Source organism: Rattus norvegicus, chromosome 1 (assembly GCF_036323735.1).
Source record: "Rattus norvegicus strain BN/NHsdMcwi chromosome 1, GRCr8, whole genome shotgun sequence".
Classification (NCBI taxonomy): Eukaryota; Metazoa; Chordata; class Mammalia; order Rodentia; family Muridae; genus Rattus; species Rattus norvegicus.
The window spans coordinates 3,820,972-3,839,720 of record NC_086019.1 but is presented as its reverse complement, the minus strand read 5'-3'; the positions used below and the strand labels follow the sequence as shown (position 1 = coordinate 3,839,720).

The 18,749-nt window shown below is 44.8% G+C and overlaps 1 protein-coding gene and 1 pseudogene across 1 annotated transcript; one reads left to right on the top strand and one right to left on the bottom strand.

The window, feature by feature from the left end:
* Nucleotides 1–404: 404 nt before the first annotated feature.
* On the bottom strand, nt 405–6,221 carry Fem1b-ps1 (feminization of XX and XO animals 1B, pseudogene 1; annotated as a pseudogene).
* A 6,317-nt stretch (nt 6,222–12,538) lies between these two features.
* Nucleotides 12,539–17,781, top strand: Raet1d (retinoic acid early transcript delta). Its single transcript, XM_063276134.1, has 6 exons — nt 12,539–13,603; nt 14,773–15,033; nt 15,295–15,558; nt 15,933–16,085; nt 16,647–16,788; nt 17,440–17,781. The coding sequence occupies exons 1-6, from the start codon at nt 13,522–13,524 to the stop codon at nt 17,504–17,506; spliced, it is 969 nt and encodes a 322-aa protein (XP_063132204.1). The 5' UTR covers nt 12,539–13,521; the 3' UTR covers nt 17,507–17,781.
* The last annotated feature ends 968 nt before the right edge of the window (nt 17,782–18,749 follow it).

The following is an 18,749-nucleotide window of genomic DNA, read 5'->3' as shown; positions in this document are numbered from 1 at the left end:
TACTCAGGTTCAGCCACTGGCTGCTTCTCAACAAGCAGAGTACAGACAGCACAAGTCCTTTGCCTTCCATAGTCCAAGAACAAGGACATTCTGCTGCTCGAATTATCCAAAGCGACCTCATTTTAACTTGATGCCTCAATTACAAGAACTCCTCTCTGGGACTTTTCAGAAATGTTTGTCTCAAACAGTGTTGCCTTTAGAGAGGTGTTACTCCCTAACCATACTTTACGTCAAACAGTGCTGTCATGCCTAAGTCCTCACAATCACTATTTAGTAACTATTAGTATGAGGTCAAAACCCCTCTCAGAAACTAGCAAAACCAAAGCTTGGCAGACGGGCCACTTTTTGGTTTGCATGTTTAAAGTTCCCACAGTGAAGAACCTCCAGGTAGTTGGACTGTGAGAGCAATCAAGAGTGGACTACAAAAAGCCAGAGTGTCAGAGTCAGCTGCCCTTTCTTCAACAAGAGGATAGGTTTGCTGCCCACACTGGGGTCAGTCACTGAAGTGTAAAGTTTCAATTCCTAACTGCATAAAAAAGTGAAAAGCACCCTCCTGCACTCCTGACTTATCCAAACTTATGTGACAATTAGCACAAGTGACAGGTTCTGGGGAAATCACTAACACTATCAAGGAAGAGTTACAATTCAAAACATGATTCTACCAATAACAAACACCAAATGACAGACATGGCTGCAACAGAAGACAGCCTAGTGAGCTAGCTACAATGCTATCACCGTTCACACCTATTTTCCTTTAAAAACAAAAGTTCATGGAACATTTGGCTGAGCATATTTTCGAAGAATTCTCCCAAAAACAAGTAATGGAAAAACCAGGCATGAGGATCACTTCTTCCTATAATGGCTTTATACAGGTGTTCCACAATGCAAATCCGGAGTGATGGTACAGACAGAAACAGACCCTCGGCAAGAGTGCACCATGTGCAACTACACAACTAAACAAATCTAGTTTACCACCAGCCCACTCCATTCACTCCACCCTCATCAGCTGTCTTCCCTGCTTCAAAAGCTGTCCTTAAATTCTACATCAGAATATGCATATTATCCTCATATATAAATAATGTCTTAGAACAGTGTTGGTCCTGGGTAGTGAAAGAGGAAAAATGTTTTTAAACCATGCAGTATTATCTGATAGATACTTTAAGTTTGGGTGCTTAAAAATCATATACATTAAAAATGGAACCAACTGAATACTAAGTTTCACAGCTATTCCTCACTGTCCTCATCAGACCTTAGAGTCTGAAAAGGAGAGAACGGACCTGAGCCTGAGGAGAGGCAGGGCTGACTCACCTTGTGCACTGTGTCGTCTCTTCCAGGCCACAGAGAGCTGCCAGAGCAAGGTGAATCAGTATCTCCTCAAGTCACAACAAGAGGGTCCAGGTCAGAAGTTCCCAAGTTAGGGCATCCCAACACCTCCCTTTAAGCCATCAGAAATGCCTTCCATGTAAACTCTCAGGTTAGGAAAACAACTAACGCAAGGACACACGCAGCACAGCAACAGCCACTGCGCCTTGCACCCTGAGAGCAGGATACTTTTCAAGTCTCCCTTCCTGCCCTCCCCAGGATTTCATTCTGTGGGGTAGCTCTGCTTAAGGCCCTAGGCGCTGATTTTGGCTTGGTCACTTTGTACTACTCCAACTACAACCATTCTCCTATGTTTTAGAAGCAATATCCACAGGTATAGTATTTGTGAAATCTTACAGGTTGTTCAAAGTTTATATCTGATGTTGTATCATGACAATGCTTTTCACTAAGGAAAACAAGAAGCTGCGGGTCTCCACGTATGGTTCCATGCACTAGGGGAGCTCAGGCGTTCATTTGGCACTAGAGAAAATTACAGGAACAACTAGTGTTACTTTCTTTCCCATCCCCAGCATCGGTAGAAGCTGGTGTTCCTTCAACTTGAATTTCTGTGATGCTTTAAGAGAAAAATCACAGAATACTGTTAAGAGTTGAAATGTTGCTGATTAAAAAAAAAGCAAAAAAACAAAGACCTCAGTACCACACTCTGCGGTAGAAGAGTCTACGGCTCTGAGATACACTTCGTGTGGCACTGAGAATCATTTTCCTCATCAAGTACTTCACTTCCTATCCCTACTCCTGGTTTCCTACATCTTACAATGGACTAAGTAAGAACATCACAAGTGCGTCCTCATTTCTTCTCATCCTACACCTAATCAGGGAGACACAATGCCCTCTGGAAAGGCAGGCAGTTTCCAATTTTTAAAGATACAACACACAAGGAAAGGGCCGGAAGAGGACGAAGTACAATGTCTAGCTATACTGTGACAATGTTTCATAATACAGCGTGCTCCTTATTTAGGTCTGTGAGCCAAATCAAATGCGTAAATGCAATTTAGACCCATTATTACATCAGAGACCAGACGAATTCAAGCCTAAGAGTGGAATCTAGCAATGTCCGCAAGGTTGTGCTAAGATCACCAGTTAGAAGACACTACCCAGCAGAATGCAATGGTTTTCAGAAATTCAACTCTCCAACAATAACTGCACATAATTTTCAGATTATTAATCAGTAGCTAAGTGTTTCAAGTCCTCCTGATGTAAAATGTGCTGTATCACTGCACACACACAGTGAAGTAAGAACCATCCATGCAGGGCTTGAGCATCTCCCATTGCTCCCAGTGTTCCTTTTTAGTTCATTTTCTTCATGAAATCCTCAAAACTGCTGCACGGATGACATGCTGACATCAGCTTAACAGAAATACTTTTGTAGGCAGCTGTTTAAAACATCATCAATTTTAAATCACAAATGCCCCATTACACAAAAATCTTACATTCATTCCTTAAAAAAAAAAAGAAAACAAACAAATGTCCAAACACCTTCCAGTTACACCTGAACAGCGCTGCTCTGTTTAGTGTGCTGAACTCAATACCACGTGAGAAAAGAGGCACACGGAACCAAGGACGATGGGCTAGAAGGATAGTGGAAAGAAAAGGAGAAGTTACAAACACAGAATTCTATTGTCTGTGATTAAAGTCCTTTACTTTTTAGCACCACATTAAACGATTTTACACATCCAGTCACTTAATGAAATCCAACGAACTCTTCAAGAGTCCGGGGGATCTGGCCTTGGTGGTCAATGTCATTAGCCCGAACTGCTCGGGCAGCCAGGCACTTGAGGCTCATCTTCATCTGAGTTTTAAGTAGTATTTCAGACACCCCAGTTGTACTTTTGTCTAACGGAGGTTTATTCTGCTTGTTTGTCATGTCGGTATGAGCTCCAGCTTCACAAGGCTAATGATGATGGAGTGCAAGGTCAGAAAATCACTGATGGGCCTGTTGTACTGGATGATAATGTGGAGGGCACTGTTCCCCTCATTGTCCATGGCATTTACCTCAGCACCACAGTCCAGCAGAAGCTTTGTGACCAGTGCGTTGGGAAAGCTGCAGACATCATTGGTGTGGAAATCATCGACTGGTATGTTCGAGTTGACGGCCAAGTGTAGCAAGGTGAAACCTTCCCGTGTTCTGGGGTCCAGGTGAATCAGGTTGTAGATCTGCTTGTTAATTCTGCACTGGTCTTCTTCGCTACACTGTGTCTTGGTGGAGATGCACACAAGGTACAGAAAGGTATAGAGGTTACACTCATAGTTATCCATGGCACTGTGGACATCAGCATCAGAGATATTTTTAACTCTGTTCATGCTCTGCTCTATTTCCAAGACACTGCATCTCAAAACGCATTCTATGTCTGGGGCCTTCACAGCTTCATTGAGGTGTATCATCTGTGAGAAGACTTGAGCAAACCGAAGCAGATCCTTGTGGGTATTTCTATTTCCTTTCTGCCTGAGGTGCAGCGCGTGAAGCCACAATTTGATGCACTGCTCGAACTCCATGTTGTCAGCATAGACAGCCCCTCTGTAAATGATGGGATGGGAAACATCAATGTTGTCAGCACCTAAAATCCGTTCTCGCACGATAAGGCCCTCCATGTGAAGAGCATCTCTGTCTTGCCAAATAGCCTCCAATTCCTGTGGGTTCCTACATTCAGTTCTGTTCCCATAAGCATGGATGGGTGGAAGAACCTCTTTCTCAAGAATGTTGTCACCATCCTGAAACCTCTCCAACATAGCTAAATATAAATAGTGGTATGTCTTCATGATGTCATAGTTCTCACGGTCATTTGCAAAGGAGGCACCCAAGAGCTCCGAGGCTTCAATCCGATTTCTGCGGTCACAATCAGCATGAGCAGCTTTACAGCTTTCAGCAGCTACCTTCAAAGGTGTCATCCCTTGGCCATTTGTGGCTCGCCATTTTATCACTTCTTTCACAATGTCAATGTGACCAGCTTCGCTGCGAAGTGCAAGGCTGTGTCTCCACAGTGTGCTTTAGCATTGGGGTAAGCACGCTGTTCTAAGAGGTATCTGACAACATCGGTGTGCCCCTTATATGCTGTGATGAACTTTTTACCATGTGATCATGTATTCTGAAACTTTCTTAGAGAATATTTTTAGGAAACGATTAAAGAGAAAATGTTTTGGAGAAGAGGAACTTAGAAATAAAGACTAAAATTACTTTTGAATCTGAGTCTTTTTCCGATGCACTTCCTGCAGAGATAGAACAAAGACTACTTAATCACCCACTGTTTTACTATGAGGTGCTAAATGCAAGAGACTACAGGTTTGTTTGTTTTCTTTTCTTGAGAGGACTTCAGACAGGCAAGTCAGCTACATCAGCAAAGTGACTTAGACCAAAGACAGGTAAACATTTTATTATTAAACACCAACCCTAAATATCTTGCAAGACCAAGTCTTGTCCCCACCAACGCTCTTCCCCCTTCGCTACCTTCAGGGGAGAATCAGAGAGAGGAGCAGCCAGGGCTGGCCCTTGGCAGCTGGGATACTCAATGCCATTCAGCTGGAGCTGAGAAATTAGTAGTCACCAAGAGAGAGCAGCACCGCTGAGGTGAGATCATCTGGAAAGTGTTTTCTGAGAGTCAGTACACAGAAGCTGCGCTCAAGACATGGCCAAGGTTGGAGCTTGTGCTGACAGTCAAACTAGGTAATGTAGGAACCAGTCTGGTGGTGCTGGCTTTGAAGATGTGCAGGGGTCATGGAGAGCAGCCGAGGCACTATGTAACAGTGTTGGAGGCCATGAAGAGAGCATTGGACAGGCTACTAGTGAAATTGGGTTTGGAGCAGAAGACATCAGCGTTTTGGAGATGACCACCAAGAACAGCACCAGCAGTGTAGTGGATCCAGCCAGAGTCTAGACATCAAGTGGTCTGTACTGCAAAGGGGAAGTAGGAGAAATGACTCAAGTGCTGATCCTGAGGCAAGTATAGGACCCTGCACTTGGATTTATATTGTTGTAGGGAGAGACCACACCCAACTGAGATGCCTGAAAGAGAAACAACTGTAAAATATTACAGCAGCAGGTGAAGATACCATGGAAAAAGACTCCATGCACATACCCTGAAAGACAATGAATCAAGCAGAGGCCCCAGGGGTAGACAGACACATGGTCCCCATGCAGTAACTGAGTTCTATGTTCCAGGAGCATGAGCCATGACTGAAGGGCGTTCATGGAAATTTGGAGCTTCTGACAGGATGAGGTCCATTCTGTTCCCATGTTCCTCCTTGGTACCAAGTGAATATCTCCAATAGGGGCCCAGGGAGATTGCTAGACAGCACAAGCCACAGAAACATGTGAGGCATTCTGAAAGTTCACATGTCAGTGTCTGGGAAGGATCAGGTCAGATACAGAGATGACAGGCTTCCTTCTAATGATTCAACAGGGGAAAGGTGAAGTCATCTTTTCAGTTTCTGTGTACTTCTGTCTGTCTGTCAGAGGGAATTGATTGTTTGTTTGTTAGACACAGAGCTGACAAGCACACAGTCCTGATGGTGAGTTGTGCTCTCTGGAAACAGCATTAAACTCTGGAGTGCCCTTTACCTGTGCATGGAAAACATTCCTTCTCTATTTTATTTTTTAGACATGTTTTCTCTTGGTAGCCCTGCTTGTCCTGGAACTGATGTACAGAATAGTGGCCATGAAGGCCGAGATTAGCATCCCTCTGCTCCTCTAGTGCTGGGAGCAAAGACTGGCACTTCCACTGCCTGGCAAAAATACTCTTTAAACATTTATCTGTTTCATGAATCAAGGCATGAAAACCAGACCACTCAGCAATGTGTGATGTCATTTTCAAATCAGCAATGTGTCCATTGTTAATTTCAAACATGAATGGGCACTCAGAGGCTTTCATTCATCTCCTGGGTCTGCTAGAATGTGAAATCAAAGAGTGACATCTGCTGGCCAAGCTAAGAATCTCCTGGATGATGACAGTAAACATGGGATAACAAAAAAACGCAGGATCACAAAAACTATTCCCAACAATATCAGAAATTCTGGGGGGATCACCATCCCTGATCTTAAGGTGTATTACAGAGCAATAGTGATAAAATCTGTATGGTATTGGTACAGAGACAGGCAGGTAGATCCATGGAATAGAATTGAAGACACTGAAATAAACTCACCCTTCTACGGTCACTGATCTTTGAAGAAGAAGCCAAAACTATCCAGTGGGCAAAGCAAAGCATTTTCAACAAATGGTGGTGGATCAATTGGTGTTTGGGATGCAGAAAATGCGAGTGATTCATTTATATCTATTTAGACTCCAGTCCAAGTGGATCAATGACCTCCACATAAAACCAGATACACCGAATGTAATAGAACAGTAAGTGGGAAGGAGCCTTGAACACATTGGCACAGGGGGCATTTCCTGAACAGAATATCAATGGCTCAGGCTCCAAGATCAGCAATGGGCAAATGGGACCTCTTGAAAATGAAAGCTTCTTTAAAGCAAAGTATACTGTAAATAGGACAAAAATGTCAATCTACAGATTGGGGAATGGTCTTTACCAACGTGAAATCAGATAGAGGACTAATACCCTAAATATACAAAGAACTCTAAAAGTTAGACACCAGAGAAACAAATAACCCCGCTAAAAGTGGGATACAGAGCTAATTGATGAATTCTCAAATGAGGAATATCGAATGTCTGAGAAGCACCTAAAGAAATATCCAACATCCTTAGTTGTCAGGGAAAGTAAATCAAAACATCCCTAAGCCTCCCAGTGGAACCTGTCAGTATGGGTTGAGATAAAAAAAATTCAGGCAACAGAGGATGGTGGGTAATATGTGAAGAAAAAGGAACATTCCTTCATTGCTGGTGGGATTGCAAGCTGGTAGAAACACTCTGGAAGTCAATCTGGTGTTTCCTCAGAAAACTGGAAATAGTTTTACCTGAAGTCCCAGTTTTACCACTACTGAGCATATACCCCAAAAAGGGTTCCTGCACATAATAAAGACATCTGTTCTACTATGTTCATAGCTTCCTTATTTATAGCAACCAGAAGGAGGGATCAACCCAGCTGCCCCATGATGAAAGAATGGATACAGAAAGTGTGATACATTTACAGAAGGGAGTACTACGCAGCTATTAAAAATGATAACTTCATGAAACAATTAGGGAAATGGGTGGAACTAGAAAATACCATCCTGAGGGAGGGAACCCAGACCCAAGAAAACACACATGCTATGAACCCACCGGTAAGTGGGTATTAGCCCAAAAACTTGGAATACCCAAGTTACAATTCACAAACTCACATGGAGCTAAACAGGAAGGAAGACCAAACTGTAGATGCTTCAGTCCTCCGTGGAAGAGGGAACAAAATGGTCAGTTGAGGAGGGACTAACCTTCTGACAGAGAGAGGAGGGAAGACGTTCAAGACGGAGCAGGTATGTGAAGAGACAGGAGAGAAGTTCAGGGCGACAGGGAAAGGAATAGAAATGTGTAGCTGCGTGGGGTATAGAACAAGAGGGGACCACTAGAAAGTCCCAGACACCAGGGAAGCTGGAGGTTCCCAGGACCCAGTGTGGATGGCATTAGTAGAAATACCCAACAGAGAGGAGACAGAACCTGAGGAGACCCCGTGGATTAGGTAGACATGGTGCCAGTCGAGGGACGCGGCCTCCCACCCATCTCAAGGTTTTCAACCCAGAATTGTTCCTGCCTAAAGAAAATGCAGGGACAAAATGTGGAGCAGAGAGTGAGGGAAAGGCCATCCAGAGACTGCCCCTCCTTGGGATCCATCCCCAACCCATACATTATTACTAATACCAAGAAGAGCTTCCTACAGGAGCCTAGTATATCTGTCCTCTGAGAGGCTCTGCCAGCACCTGACTAATACAGAAACAGATACAGCCAGCCATCAGACTGAGGGGAGGGACTCCAATGGAAGAGCCTGGGAAAGGACTGAAGGAGATGAAGGGGATTGCAACCCCATAGGAAGAACAACAATATCAACTCACTGGACACGCAGGGCTCCCACAGAATAAACCACTATCCAAAGAGTGCACATGAATGGGTCCATGACTCCAGATACATATGTAGAAGACAACTGCATATCTGGCATCAATGGGATCAGGAAACCCTTGGTCCTGTGCAGGCCTGATGCCCCAGCACAGGGGGATGCTTCAGAGTTGAGGTGGGTGTGAGTGGGTGGGTGGGTGGGTGGAGGAGCACCCTCATAGAAGCAGGGTGGAGGGGGGACAAGATAGGGGGATTGCAGAAGGGGAACCAGGGAAAGTAGGTAACATTTGACATGTAATTAAATAAAACAACCAATAATAAAAAACCCCAGCAAATCCAACTTCAACGAAAATTTAATTAAAACAAAAAAATCACGTGTGTTGGAACCATGAGCATCTAGGTACCACTCAATTGAAAACACTTATTTTTATAGAGGGTGGGGCCAAAAAGCAGAGGTCTAAAGGCTTCACACAAGCTACATCATCAAGCTGTGAGGAAACCTTCCATCTCACAGACCCAGGCTCTTCCGTGATGCTGATTGTCCCAGCCGTCCTCAGGGGCTCAGGAGAACATGACCTTAAGACATCGTTAGTCCAAACTATTAGAGAAGATGGAACAATCTCGGGATAAAAGTGAAGGATTCAAGTACGGAGAAGGAAGGCGCAGGGAACCTTCAGTTAATTCCTCATCAATGATGTGGCTTTAAAACCATAAGTATTTAGCTTGATGTAGGCCTGTGCAGGTCTTGAGAGCCCAGTGTGCAAAACAAACAAAACAAAACAAATAAAAAAGAAATTAGGAGTCATAAATCAAGTACAAAGTTGTAAAATTAAAAAAAAAACAGCAAACAAAAAATCAGGTGTATGTACACACACTAATTATGATGGGAAATTTAACTTAAAAGAACTGCTTCCCTGTCAGTAACAGTAAGATGAATTCAATACTTATAAATCAATTTAGCCAAATGAGTGAAACATCTGCAGACAGAGGAAAGCAGTTGAAGGGGAGGCATCCAGTGTCCAGGGATTAGAAGGAAAATTTTCATAAAGTTCATGGTAAACACAGTGACCCAGAGACTGTATGGAATCGCTTGTAAGTTCTTAATTATATTCTCCATAGGAGAAAACTAGGAAATAAAACAATCTCCAAAGAGACAACATATTTCTTAATTTTTACATTTAGGTATTTTGCTGTAGGTGTGCTGGGGACAACACAGGATGATAGGGACGGCCAGCAGTAGGCTGGGCTTGCAAAGAAACTTTAAAGAAATTATTAGAAAAATGAATTACAGCCAACATTGGAACCCTAAGAAATGAAAAAGTTATTGAAGTTAGGAAATAAGTTTTACATAACACTTGAGAGTGGTTCCTGGATTAGGAAGTATAGAATATATAAAATTATATGCTAGTAAACTAAGTCAAAATTCTGGGACTCTTACAAGAGTCATTGTGTGCAAGGAACAGAAAGCTAGCAGAACCACTGAGGTCAGGGTTAACTTGATTCTTTCTGGCCACTGCCTGACCGCTTCACCTGTGTCATTTATCAGTAGAGATTCACAGGAAAATGCAAGTAGCTGACCTCAGAGCTTTGAGCTCCAAAGTATAATAAGTTAAAAGTTAAAGTTTATAATGATCAGTTTGCAATTATTATTATTTTGGCCACAGGCCTGGTTATAGGGGAATCGTGAAACTTGGGGAACAATTGTTTTTCTTAGTTCTATGTGGGATGTGGCTATTCTTTTGAATTTGACTTGGCAATGATTGTACAATGTCTTTTTTCTACCTGCTTTTGAATTATCAATAAAAGACTGGGGCAAGAGAAAGGCTGGAGAGAATGAGAGAGAACACGTGAAGAGTGAATGAGAGAGAGCATGAGGGAGCATGAGAGAGAGAATGTGAAAGGTGAATGAGAGAGCTCATGAGGGAGTGATTGAGAGACCAAGTCTGAGAACAAGGGTGAGAGCGAGTGAGAGAGCATGTGAAGAGTGACTGAAGAGAGAAGGTGAAGAGTGAATGAGGGAATGTGAGGTGTGTATGAAGTGTGTGTGTGAGTGAAAGGAGAGTGCATGTGGTGTGTGTGAGATATGTGTGAGGTGTGTATGAAGATTGTGTGTGTGAGTGAAAGGAGAGTGCGTGTGGTGTGTGTGAGATATGTGTGAGGTGTGCATGAAGAGTGTGTGTGAGAGTGAAAGGGTAATGAACAGAGGTGTGCATGAGTGAGGGAGTTTGAGAAAAGAAAACCGCAATAAAAAAAAAAAGCAGAGTGTGCAAGAGAATGCAGTGTGTGCAGCCTCAAGCTATGAGAGAGGGAGGGAGGGAGGGAGAGAGAGGGAGAGAGAGAGAGAGAGAGAGAGAGAGAGAGAGAGAGAGAGAAAGAGAGAGAGAGAGAGAGAGAGAGAGAGAGAGACTTTAAGCCTTGAAATTGCCTGTCAGTTTGTACCCAAAGAGTAGTCTGTGAATATTTATTATGCGCCTTCCAGATATCCCTGCTTCCAGTTGAGAACTCGGATCCTGTGTCAAGGCTGGACCCTGGCACAGGTGTATGAGTGATGTGCTCCCATGTAAATCTGCTCACCACTGTGTTGTGGATGTTTGTGAGCTGACAGTGGGACCCACAAACCAAATGGCACAGAAACAATTACTAGAAAACAGCTGTGAGCAGTCTAGCAAGAAGCTCAAAGGACAGAGAGGCTGAGTGGCTGTGATTCATCAGTGTTTCATAGGAGAGACCTGCACACCTCAGCCAGGGAGATCAGCCTCAGCACCCAGGAGAGACAGCTGTTCTGAGTTCCCTCCACTGAAGCTCCCAAGCCAGTGTGTGGGAGACTCAGTGCACAGAGGGTCTGTCAGACTCAACAGTGAGTGTCATCAGCTGTGGCTTATCTCACACAGACAAACACTGAGCACCTCAAGTTCTTTATCTCAGTAACCCACAGGTTGGAGGTACCAGTGACTCTTCACCTAAACTTAATCTCTGTCCTGTATATACATTCACTCACTGACAACCCCCTATGCACATACCAGCACCTTCCCACATATACAATGCACCTGCAAACACACACACACACACACACACACACACACACACACACACACACACACACAGGAGCAGATTCACAAATTTGCTCCCAAGGGCCCTGATATAACAGTGTTGGTTAATGAAAAATTTTCATTCATTTTGTTTCATGTGTATCTCATCGTCTCATCTCATCTCTCCTCTCTCTCTCTCTCTCTCTCTCTCTCTCTCTCTCTGCCCCCTCCGGTGTGTGTGTGTGTGTGTGTGTGTGTGTGTGTGTGTGTGTGTGTGTAGCATGTGAATGCAGTCAGTGTCCAAGGAGGGGAGAGCCTGCATCTAACTCCCTGACAACATTTACAGGTTTTCAGTACCAGGCATGGGACACATGGCTTTAATCCCAGCACTCTATAGACAGATGCAGGCTGTTCACTGAGGCCAGCCTGGTCTACAGAATGAGTTCCAGGACAGCCAGGGCTACAAATAGAAACACTGTCTCTAAGTCTCACAGAGCTAAGTGGAAAAGGAAAAGCATAGTCTCTCCTCAACACAAGATAGAAATTGTCAGGCTGGAGAGATGGTTGAGTGGTTAAGAGCATGGACTACTCTTCCTGAGGTCCTGAGTTCCAATCCCAGCAACCACAGGGTGGCTCACAACCATCTGTAATGAGATCTGAGGCCCTCTTCTGGTGTGTCTGAAGACAGCTCATGTCCTTTGTTTATATATAATAAACACATGATTTTATTTTAAAAAAGAAAACGTAATAGTCTTCACTGGGGAGAGTAGAAGGAAGGAAACGGGGGAGGGGTGGAAAGGAGGTCACTGGGAAGAACTGGTGGAGGGGGGACAGTGGCTAACAGCAGGGCAGCAAAGAAGCAGAGCCTGCACCAGGGGATGATGGGGTAGGGAGCTGGAAAGACAGAGTATGGTGTGGAGAGAAGATGGAGGAAGTGAGAAGAGCAGACTGAGTCTGAGGGAGCCTGAGGCTGTGTCTCCAGGAGAAGAAGCAGCAGTGGAAACTGCTAGAACAATCATTGGGGCCCCTACTGGGTGAGAACAAACCAGTGACTCTGTGAGTGCTGCATGCATGGGAGTGGGCAGAAACTGGAGCTCTGGCTGTAAATTTCCTTGATTCTGACTGCACTTTTTGCAGAGGATGTGTTGACCACACCAATCTTTTTCTTTTTCTTTTCTTTCTTTCTTTTTTTTTTTTTTGATTTCAACTTTTATTTGAAAACAACTTAAATTTTAGACAAATGATTTTAGTATATAAATTTGATTTTTTTTATACAGAATATAAAGATTTCCCTCATTAATCTCTCGTGGGAAGGGGATTACAGGCCCGAAGGAAGACACATTCTGCACACAAAGTACACCTCCTATGTGTGGCACTGGTGACAAAGGGTGTCTTCTCCTGAACATACATTAGAACCAAGTGGTGACATCACACATCAAAGGTCCCCTTCCCCCCTCCCCCCTCCCCCGTCTGTGGTTTGCTCACATTGACCTTAAGGAATTTGGGGGGCAGGTAGTCTTCCTTCTGGTTCTGGGGCTTGGCTGTGCGCCTCCTGCTGTCCGCTAAGGACTTGGCCCTTTCACTCCCTCAATTGTAGGCGTGTGCTTCTCTCTACCTTTGCAGGCGCCACCCCGACAGGCTCCTCCTCAAGAAGCGGGTTCTGCCGGCCGCCTCAGGCCACCAGCGCAGGGCGCGGCCTCAGGCAGCTTGTGCCTACCGCGGCCTGGACTCCTTATTTTGTTTCTTTACCCTGTGCTCAAGGAACCCTGAGGGCGCAGCTGCAGGTGAGTGAGATGAAGGGGCGGCCAATGTGAGCGTCCTGAAAAAGTTGGCTCAGTATTCAGGTCACAGTAGCAGACTCCATGGGCCTCGGGGACCTCAGGGACCTCTGCATGTGCCACTGAGGACCAGAGCCACCAGGTCCTGTAGGGATTCACAGAAACAAGTAGGAAAAGGTGCCCTAGGAACCTACAAGGCTGGAACTTGAACTCGGAAAGCCCAGAATTCACAGTCCAGGTGCCTGGGACTTTCGCAATTCTCTGTGCTGGGTCCTGTGCGGGGAGGTACTGAGGATTCCTGATTTTCTCAGCAGCTCTGGTCGCACCCTAGGCCGCCTGGGCTCAGAAAGGACCATAGCAATGAGAGCCACCACCAAGTGCAGTCTTTCTCTGAGTCTGGGCCTTTTGCTGCTGAATTTTCTGGGGACCGCGATGCTAGACGGTGAGTTCCCAGGGTCTACATGGAGGGGTCTACATGGAGGGGGTCTACATGGAGGGGATCTACGTGGAGGGGGTTGGGGCACTGAACAAGGACCTGGCTAAGTCCGGAAGTTCCCTCAGTCCTGAGCTACCAGGGAGCTCCTAGGCTTCCTCTACTTCTCCACCTCAGCAACTGGGGACCCTGGATCTGCCTGCCTCTACTCCCCTCCCCCATGCTACACATAGAAGTTCTGAAATAAAACTTTTGGCAGGAGGGCGGAGCAGGGCTACAGGGTTGAAGGTTACAGCTGAGAGAAAAGAGTACTTGGTGATGTCCTCAGCACCATTGGGGTCCTTAGGAAGGAAGTCTAAAATCCAGTCTCTGGGACTGGATATGCTGGGCACAGTGCTGAGCCCTCCAAGGGAAAGGCTCAGACAGCTGACCTGGATCTAAGGCAGGCTGTGCTCTGAAGACTGCCTTCCTGGGGATTCCTCACAAGCTCTGCACCATTTCAGAAACTGTTTGTTCTTGAGCTTTCCTTCCTACCTTCCCATCCTCTGTCTCATGGTACCTCCAGACTGGTGGGAAAGAAAGGTTTAAGGAGATACATTGGGCCTTCAAGCACGTCACAGACAGACAGAGATCTCTTCCTGAGAATGGAATAGGTGTGTGGTTTAATGTGGGGGAAGCTGAGCTCTGATGGCCAACAGTGCTGTGTGACAGAGCCCAGTGGGAGCAGGGATGAGCACTGAGCTCACAGCTGGCAGCTCCCCTCTCCAGGACAACTGGGGCATTGCCTCAGGAGCTTCCCTCAACTCCAGGCTCCATGTTGAATTTCCATGTGTTCTATGTTGCCTCCCTTCTCGTGAGTGTTCAGATAGATTTTCATGCCCAGGAATATGGATTTTATCTGACAAACTTTATACTTCAGTACTTGATAGTAGACAATAAGAATAGTTTTGTGGTAAGTCATGCGGGTAACATGGTATGCACTGGGGCGGGGTGGGGTCTGACCAACGTGACCCAGCCACTGTTCTCACAGAACAGAAGATGCAGAGATGGTGGGCCTCTTGAATAGAGTCACCTCTTCCTGACCTTTGCCCTTCAGAAGAATGCTTGGGGTCACAGGAACATGTGTCCTATGGCTTTGTGCTCCCAATTTGGAACTCACCTTCATGTTTCTCTCACAGATGTACACTCTGTTAGTTGCAACTTGATCATCAGGTCTCCTACCAAAGCAGAACCGCTCTGGTATGAAGAACAGTGTTCAATGGATGGAATTGATTTCCTTTCTTTTAATAACGTGAACAAGACCATGCCATTGGGTAACCAGGAGAAGATGGCAAATGCCACCGAAGTGTGGACATGTTTGACCCAGTGGATAGACCGATGTAAACAGGACTTAAGGGACAAGGTGTCTGAAATCAAAGGGGACACTACCAAGACCAGTGGTAAGTGTGGGACTGAGCACAGAGGCAGAGATGGTTGGCACGAGAGGAGGGGCAGAGCACATGGAGGAGTGGGATGTGAGTGTCTTTGTGTGAAGGAGCTGAGCGCTTGTGGTACTGTGCAGGCCCAGGGTACACAGTGGATAAAAAGAGAAAGTCGTGTGGAAAAGATACTGACACCTAAGCTTGTAGGGAAGGACTTGACCTTGAGGGGTAACGAATGGATCAGAAGGGAAGGGTGACTGTGTTGTATGTGACTTGCAGGTCACCCCACTTTACGGGTCACCATGCTTTCTAACCACAGCCATGGACATATCATTGGTGCTTCCTGTGTATTCAACATCAGTGAGAATTATTCCTTCATCTTGGACCTAAAGACTATGAAGTGGAAACTGATTAATCCTGTACCAGAGGACATCATGAAAGAATGGAAAGATGATAAGACATTAATGAAACATCTGAATTTGTCCATAGTAGAGTGCAGTCAGAAATTCAATGAATTCTTAAATCCGTACGAGGAAAGAACAAGTAGGTATTACCTGGATTGTCAGAAGGCTCTTCTTCTCATTTCATAGAGCTGCCCTTCCACCAGCTCCACCACCACTTTTTAAAGGATTTACCATCTTACTCTGGCACAGTTATACACCAGCAATTTCCTCAACATCCAGTGATATCCACAGTTCATTTGTCAAATTTTGGGATGGTTTGATAGATATTAACTTTCCTTTGTAATGAAATAAACTCTGCTGAGACATCATTTATACAACTCCCACTCCTCTGTCTACTCAGGACTTTGTAAATAGGTCTGGCATGTGCGTCCCTCTGGCTGCCTTGGGAGAGAAGGTGCTAATGGAGGGGTGTATTTAACTTTATGGAGAACTTTCCTATGTTTTTTTTTTAAGGATCAACAACAAGGGCCCCAGATATCACCCAGCCTCCACCTACCAGCCAGGTTCCTTATAAGGAAGTATTGATCCCTGTAGGACTCATCATTTCCATCATCTTTATTATTTTCATTTGCATATGTGTGAAGAGGATGTGTTGTCCCCAAGGAGGTGAGGAGCAGGCTGGGGTCTCATCCTGTCCTTGGTAGTGTTGTTTGTCAGGTGACTTTCAATAGTTGTCTCAGTGGTTATTAGGGATGGGAATGCTGGTCCTCAAACTTGCATAGCAAGTGCCTTTACCCACTGAGCCATCTTACCAGCATCCAAAACTACCTGTTGAGGGTCTGACTTCCAGTTCAATAAACTATCTTCTGCTCAGACCATGAAAATGGAATGAAACCAGCTTGTGAGCACCTCACTTGCAGGCACTCATATCATGACCCATGCAGGGACACTGACTCTACATTCATTCCCAGAACAATTGGAAAGCTGTTTCCACACAGCCAGTTAGGACTGCCCATGAACTCTCTCTGTCAGTAATGGCTGTTGACCCCAGAAATGGGTCTGTCTGAGAAGAGGTTTGGTGACCTGGAGCTCTAAACTATCTTTGTTTGTCAGGGGTCATGACGTGTAAGGGTAGAAGCTAAGAAGCGACTTCCAGACTTCTGTGCTGGGATCAAGGATGTATTACTTTCACAATCAAAGTGTGTCTCTCACTTCAAACCTCCCTAGGTAGAGAACTTCAGCTGCTCAAGGACTACTGCATCAACTGCCACAAGCCACAGAGGAATGAGGGGCTAGATGAAACAGGAGGAGAGGTTCCCAACCAGAGAACCAAAATGCTGTCCCAGGAGGAAGATCCCAAGACATTGGGGTAAAAGCATTTATTCAACCAAACATCCATATTACCCCATCCAAGATTCAGGAAACACCTTATAACATAGGGAAGAATGGGTGCAGGAGAACACAGTTCCCAGGCATGACCTCACTGCTGTGTCTTTGAACTGAATATTTCTGAGAAATTGCATGATGCCTGCACAAGACCTGGCCTGTCAATCCTCCCTTCATGGAGCCACAGGGCCTCATAAGCTTCCTCACTCACTGAGAATTTTTCTGCATTTAATGCTGCCAGAGCTGATAGTATTTATTGGTGTGGTCACTACTAAGGAGCCTGTATTCCTGCAAATAACTCCTTGTCCACACTCCTATAAATGAGTCCAAGTTAAGTCATTTGATCAATTATTATTACTTTTTAATTTAAAGAAACTTCCCTTGAAAGTAGAGGTGGCATTTGGAAGAGGACACCTAAGCAGGAAGTGGGTAGGGGACATGAGAAGTGATTAAAGTGTTGTCATGACCAAATTATCTTACACACATATATGAACACATCATAGTGAATCCAATTGTGATGCATAATTTATGTGAAATACATAATTAGAAATTTGGCTATGTTTCATTCTTACTGTGTATCAGTGTTTTGCCTGTATGTATATCTGTATGTAACATGTGTACCTGGTACTTGCAGAGGCCCCAGGAGGGCATCGGATCCTGTGGAACTGGAGTTACAGATGGTTTTGAGTACTGGGAGCTGAACGCAGAACCTCTCCAAGAACAGCAAGGGAACTTCTGAGCCTTCTCTCAAACCCTCGAATATTTTTTTTCCTTAAAAAAGATTTTTATTTTGTTTATGTATATGAGTACAGTGTCTCTGTGTTCACACACACCAGAGGTGGGCATCAGATCCCATCACAGATCGCTCTGAGCCACTATGTGTTGCTGAGAGTTGAACTCAGGACCTCTGGAGAGTGAGCAGTTCTCTTAAGCGCCCAGCCGTCTCTTCAGATTAATAAATTTCTTAAAAAGAAAATATGGCCTAAATATTATTAAATACAGGGGAAGGCCTTCACCAAACTTCACAATAAAGTTGAATGTTTCAGATTCACTCACTGTAAAGTGACCATGGAGTGAAATGGCCAGTTATGATGTCATTTGTAGCATTGGAGCATAAAGATTTGGTCAGAGGGGCTCACAGTTGTTCTAAGAGAAATGCCAAGTATTACCACCATATCTAATGAAACCGGTAAATATAAGGTATGTGCTTCACAGTTTTATGTAAGGTTGACAAATTATGGAGCAGAAAGGGAGGAAAGAACCTCGGTTTTAAAATGCTTCCATCAGATCAGGCTGGAGGGAACCCTGTAGGGCATTTTCTTCACAGTAATCACGTGTAGGGCACAGCCCATTTTGGTGATCCTTTCCTATAAGGCTGATGGCTTGTGTATGAGACTGTATGGCTGAGCAAGCCATGAGGAGAAATCTAGTAAACAGCAGCCATGCATGGCATCTGCATCAGCTCCTGCCTCCAAGTCCCTGCCCTCTTTGAATCCTGTCCTGACTTCTTTCAAAGGACAAACAGTGATTTGGAAGTGTAAGCCACATAAACTCTTTCCTTCCCAAGTCCCTATGGTCATGATGTTTCACCACAGGAAAAGTAAACCTCATTAAGACAGATTGGTACCAAGATAGTGTGTGGTTTTGTTGCAGCAGATCTGGGCATGTGTTTCGGGGAGGTTTTTGGAAGGCCTTTGGACCTCTTGGCTAGAAAAGCCATTGAGTGTTAAGAGGTACCTGGTTCATTCTTCAGGACCTTAGATGACAGGCATGTTGAAGGAGTGCAGACAATGGAGGCCTGACTTGCGATGTTCACGGAAGCAAATGCTACCAAGTCATTTGCATTAAGAATGGATGGCTCTATGTTGCTGGGGCTGAAGAATTGGCTGTGATTAACAAGAGACCAGGACTACTTTAGTGAAACTTTGCTTTGCTGGGATACTC